The 6000-nt window shown below is 34.4% G+C and overlaps 1 protein-coding gene across 9 annotated transcripts in view; it reads right to left on the bottom strand.

Moving 5' to 3' along the window:
• Positions 1–6000, bottom strand: part of F8 (coagulation factor VIII, procoagulant component) — a 141416-nt gene that overhangs the window by 71216 nt on the left and 64200 nt on the right. For all 9 annotated transcript variants that reach the window (XR_001232543.1, XM_013509994.1, XM_013509997.1 and 6 more), the window contains 2 exons: positions 4801–5015; positions 3512–3662 (listed from right to left, as the gene is read on the bottom strand). Coding sequence is in view for 8 of the 9 variants with exons in the window: in XM_013509994.1 (XP_013365448.1) it covers positions 3512–3662; positions 4801–5015 (366 nt within the window). In the remaining variant the exon portion in view is untranslated. The remainder of the gene's footprint in view (positions 1–3511; positions 3663–4800; positions 5016–6000) is intronic.

Genomic DNA, 6000 nt, shown 5'->3' with positions numbered 1-6000 from the left:
AAAAGTTTAGCTGACTGTCCCTCAGACTAAGGTCTTCTATCTAGAACATATAAAGAATTAAAAAACATCAGCCCCCCCAAATTCAAAGACCCAATCCAAAAATGGGCAGCTGAGATGAATACACACTTCTCAGATAATGAAATACAAATGGCAAATAAATACATGAGAAAATGTTCAACATCATTAGTCACTTGAGAAATGCAAATTAAAACAACATTGAGATTTCGTCTCACCCCAGTGAGAATGGCTAGCATTAAGACATCAACCAATAACAAATGCTGGCCAGGCTGTGGAGAAATTCTCCACTGCTGGTGGGAATGCAGACTGGTGAAACCACTGTGGAAATCAGTTTGGAGTTTCCTCAGAAAACTACGTCTACAGGTCCCATTCAACCCAGCTATTCCCCTTCTGGGTATTTTCCCAGAATATCTGAAAACATCATATCACAACGATATATGTGCACCTATGTTCGTAGCAGCACAATTTGTAATTGCTAAATTGTGGAAGCAACCCAAAGGTCCATCCACCGAGGATTGGATAAGAAAATTGTGGTATTTTTATATAATGGAATATTACTCAGCTATAAAGAAAGATAAACTCATGGCTTTTATAGGTAAATGGTCACAACTAGAGCCATACTCATAAGTGAAATAAATGAGACCTGCATGTGTAAGCAATGTATTGTCTCACTAGATGAAGATCGTGAAATAGTGAATAAAAAGTAGGAGGTATGATAGACATTGTGAAATGAAAGGAAAATGCTCAAAAGTAAAGGTCAACTGGGGTGTGGGAAAAGAGAAGGGCAGAAGGGGAAATTATGTAAGTATGTATATACAGGATAGCTAACATAGTTGTACTACTGTCTTCTATTGCTCTACAGAAAGAAACTGTTAATGAGTCCTTGACTGATCAATATTGCATGTCTCTGTTTTCCTGAGAAACTACTTTGAAGATATCAATATGTAACACAACAATCATTGTGAATTTCTTACCATTTTGTCTGTAACTCTGTATTGTTTATATTGTTCTTATGCTATTTTGTAAGTGGATGTCTGTTTGTTAATATGTTTTCCTTCTTTTATTTTTAAAATAAATTTAAAAAAAAAACAAAATGAAGTTCTGGTATTTTTCAAGATTAAGTGCTAAATAAGAAAAATAGTAATTTCTTTCTCATTTCTCTTTTTTCATATATTTGTTTATATTTGCATTTATTGTGAATGTGTCTGTTTCTAAGACCTATTTGTCTATTTGAATTATTAGCTATTAATAATTTTCTCATACATATTTATCTGCTAGTGCCATTAACATTTTAATTATAAGCTTTTCTTTGTAATTATTTTGTATCAAATATGAGCTGTTTAAAGTTAATTTTTAGCAACAAATTGTTAACATTTTTATAGTTAAAGTATACATATTTATGATTTAATCAATAATGCTAGGATTTAGAAATTCTTTGGCATATAATAATATTCAGTTTAGTCTATTTTCTTTTCATTCATTATATTTGAATAATTTGCCTATTAATTTTTAATTTTGTTGATCTATTCTTTAGTGTATATTGTGAAGATATAATCTGTATCATATCTGCTTTGTAATTTTCTCACTAAGTAGAAATTTGCAGCACAATATTCCATCTTTACTTTTCACAAATTATCTGGAGAAGTTAAATGAAGCTTCACTCTTTCTGAGGGCTATTCTTTGTTAATGTTACCTTCTGTCTGTATCAAGGCTTCTGAGATTACCTCTCATTTCTAAATATCTGTTTTTTATTCTTTCCTTTATATTTTTTCATATTAAAAATGAGTCATTTAACTAAATTTAAAAATATAATCCAAGTTGAAATTTAAGTGACATGGGGCTGGGAATTTAGCTCAGCGGCAAAAGCGCCTGCCTGGCAAGTGCAAGGTCGTGAGTTCGGTTCCCGGTACCGGAGAAAAACCAATAAAAAAAAAAAAAAAAGAAATTTAAGTGACATTAAATTACCCTAAAATTTAAAAAAATAGATGCTATACTCTATGGAGGGTTGTTTGATGAGAAGCAAGATATTTGTATGGTCTCAAAGTATTTCCCTACAAAATAATTATTACTTACAAGGGAAATACTGTAAGGTACAGAAAAAATAAAAACCTTAGCCCAGATGATCAAGTTTCCATTCTGACCGACAATGTATAAGAGTTCTTCCTCCGTATGTTTACTAACCCTTAATATGGCCGGTCTTTCCCCCCCGTACTGCTGGGGATTAAACCCAGAATGTCATGCATGTTACTACTGACTGATGTCCCTGTTCCTAGCCTAGTCATTTTAATTGTATCCTTCCTAGACAATGACTCTGAAGAACAAAAGACCATTATTACTGGAAATTCAAGCTAAATATAAGACTCAACTTAAAGCTAAAACTTAGAGACAAGGAGCATAGACTCATAACAGAAGCCACATTCTGGCAGGTATGTATAACCCGAGTACAATTTTTCCACCAGTCTCCATTCATTTGGTTCAGATTTTTAGTTGCATTCAGTGGAATAGACAAGGGTGGAATATGCTTATTTCATTTTATCCATAATCAGAACTTCAAAAAGCATTTATTTTAATTTTAATGGGTGCACTCTAAGCTGTTTAAAAAAGATTGTATTAGTTATCCATTAACATTGTATGAACATACCCTTTTACTTAGAAGCACATTAACAATGATGCTGCTAACTTTTGCCAGTGTGATAGGTAGGATGTGCTATCTCATTGGTATTCTATTTTACTTTTCCGTGTAGGGTAGTGAAATTGAAATTTTCTCTCATACTTTCGACCATCCAGATTTATGTGTATATGTGCACGATACACATATGTATGTATGTGATGTGCTGGGTTGTGCCCACTTCCAATTCACATGCTGAAGTCTTAACCCTCGGTTCTTCAGAACATGACTGTATAGATGTGTTGTTACATAAGCAATCAGTTTAAATAAAGTCACGAGGCTGGGCCCTAATCACCTTATAAGAAGAGATTAGAACACAGACAGATACAGAGGGTTGACCATGTGAGGGTACAGGGAGAAGATGACATCTATATGCCAAAAAGAAGGGCCAAGCAAGAAAGCACTGCTGACTATTTCATCCGAGACTTTTAGCCTCCAGAATTGTGAAGCAATAAAATCACTGCAATACTTTTTATGGCAACCCTAAAAACCAATAGAATGTCTATATTATATGATCATATAATCATAGAGGAAGTATTTTAAAATGAGAATGGTTGGTGAAATGGTGTAATGCAGAAGATAAAATAAAAATGAAAGAGAAGAGACAGCCAAGCAAACACTGGAATAAAACATTGTGACTGGATTTTTAAAATATGTATTATATGATCACATCTATGCATTTATTTATGTATTTATAGGTAACAATTTTTAAAGAAATGTAACTCTTATGTGGCATTTAAATTCATTAATTGTCTGGACATACATTTGGTGGCATCAGTTGCCCTTTATCCAATACCCACTGAGCTCAAGTGATGCTTTACTCACTGTACATTATGTTGGAAGCTTGGAACTCTGGATCCTGGGCCTGCACTCCAGCTACATTCGGGAGGAAGCGTTGCATATTTTCTGTGAGGTACCAGCTTCGGTTCTCATCAAATACAGAAAACAGGATGACATTTCTCTTGTCTGACATCATCTGTTAATTATATGTAGTGAAAGAAATGCTACTAGCCGGGCACGATGGTGCACACCTGTAACAGCACTCTAGGAGGTTGAAGCAGAGAGATCACAAGCTTGCTGCCAAGCTGGGTTACACAGGGAGACCTTGTCTCAAAATAAAGGACTAGGGATGTGGTTCAGAGTGAAGGCCCTAGATTCAATCCCCTGTACTGAAAACAAAAGCTACTGATCCCATCAGATAGGAACTAGCAATCTTCAGTTCAATTTCATTTTCTTTTAGGGTCACTGTTACAGCATGAACCAGAGCCTGGGAATGAGCGTGGGTGTCATAAGCAGTAAGTGGAGCTAAGAGGGTGTCTTCAAAGCAAGAGGGTGGCTGGTAGCACTAAATTTAGCTTCTACTGAACCCAAGACTACATGCGCATTGAGTTTTTGGTACAGTCTATAGCCTTAATCTCTCCATGTGTAGATTAGAGAATTTTTAACTCTTTAAAGATCCAAATTACTTATGTTAAACAAACTTAGCTCTGATCCTAAATTCCAATCATCTAGCGACTGCCCTTCCACAAGCCCACCGATATCAAAAATTAATTAATTAATTTAGCTTTAGTTTTTAAAGGAGCAGAAGTGGTCCAAATTGAAAGCATACTCTGAAATATTTTATTTTCTTTCCCTGTTATTTTGCTCAATAAATATTTATTGGCCTTCTGCTAAATACCATTCATTATATGAGATTCTGCAGACATTAATTTTAAGGTGATTTTGAATCATATATACTAAGAATGTTCAGAGAAGCCTAGGCTTTTGTAGGTCATCTGAAAATAGTTGATAACTGGACATGTAAAACTGGGCAAGATCATCCAGAGAGCTAAGTCTCAAACTGGAAATGATTATTATAGAAAAAATCTAGGGTTCTCGCTTTTCTATCTAGCCAGCAGGCAAGTTAATTACATCACATTTAAATTCAGTACAAGCTGAGTGCAACCCAATTTCTTTCTATTATTTTTTTATTGCACACTATATGCAGACTGCTATAGTTTCTGGAGGCCATTAGGGAGCATACACTAAGCGGGTATAGAAAATATTTGGGAGTTCACATGCATTTAATTCCATTTTTAGCTTAAAACTTAGCACTTAGGAAAGGACGAACTCACCTGGTTTCCTCTTTGATCTACAGATTCTTTGTAACAGATGAGGAGAGGGCCGATGAGTCCTGAAGCTAGATCTCTCTCCAAATTGAGGAAACTGGAGTAGTATCTGGTTAAGCACCGAGGGTCAGATTTAGTTGGCCCATCTTCTACAGTCACTGTCCATTTATACTTGAATATTTCTCCTGGCAGAATTGGCAAATCCTTCAAATGCTTTACACCTACCCACACCCAAACCCAGAGACGGCTCATTTAGAGTGTATCAAGCCACATGAGTCGTATTAAATTTGGCCTAAGGTTGGTTTCACACATATTTTAAGTTTGGCTTTCTTTGTACACAGTAAATTATGACCTAATTTGATGTGTGAATAGATTGTCACCTAACTTGATTGTATATTCTTGTAACAAGTATCCGTATCTCAGCATATCAAAATAGTTTAACCTCTAGCCCATTACAGGCTAAAAGCTGCCTAAACATGACAATATAAAGCAAATACTGCCCAATTTATGAATCATTCCTTGGTCAGGTAAACTCTGTCAAATTCAATTTGTCTAAAGTTCTTCTTAAACAATAGTCATGTTGTTTTTGCAAGGGTCCTATAAACCTATGTGTACATATGTAGTTTCTCAGTAAATGGAAACTGAAATATTATATATATTATTCACACAGTTTAACAATAAAAATGGATCTTAGCAAATTCTATTACTGTGTTAGTTTGAGTTGAGATGAGCAGGTCTGTTTTCTGTCAAAAATAAATAAAAATAATACTTCTAAATTTTTAAAGACATAGCTAAAATATACATACAGGGAAGGAAATGGTAAACTAGCTAAGCATGCGTGGCAATACTAAAGTTAGAGAAACAGAATTCAAGTTAAGGAGAATAAAAGAAAACCAAGAATATATTTATTGTAAAAAGTGTAATCCATGAGAAAATGTCGTGAGTATTTAAGCAACAAGTAATATAGTAAATAAAAACTGAATTATTTTTGAATAATAATTATATTGTGAATTATTCAGAAACTGAAAGTACAGAGATTACTAGATATCAAAAGTATAAAATGTAGCCAAAACCTATACTCAGAGAAAGAATATGACTTTTGTGCTAAAACAATCAGCTTCAAGATTTTAGAGCACTTGTGCCTGGAGTACAGAGGTGCCAGTCTATGAGGCTGCACAATATTAAAATATCACCAAGAGATAATAG

Source organism: Chinchilla lanigera, unplaced genomic scaffold, assembly GCF_000276665.1.
Source record: "Chinchilla lanigera isolate Chin_1 unplaced genomic scaffold, ChiLan1.0 scaffold00193, whole genome shotgun sequence".
Lineage (NCBI taxonomy): Eukaryota > Metazoa > Chordata > Mammalia > Rodentia > Chinchillidae > Chinchilla > Chinchilla lanigera.
This window is presented reverse-complemented; position numbering and strand designations above follow the sequence as displayed.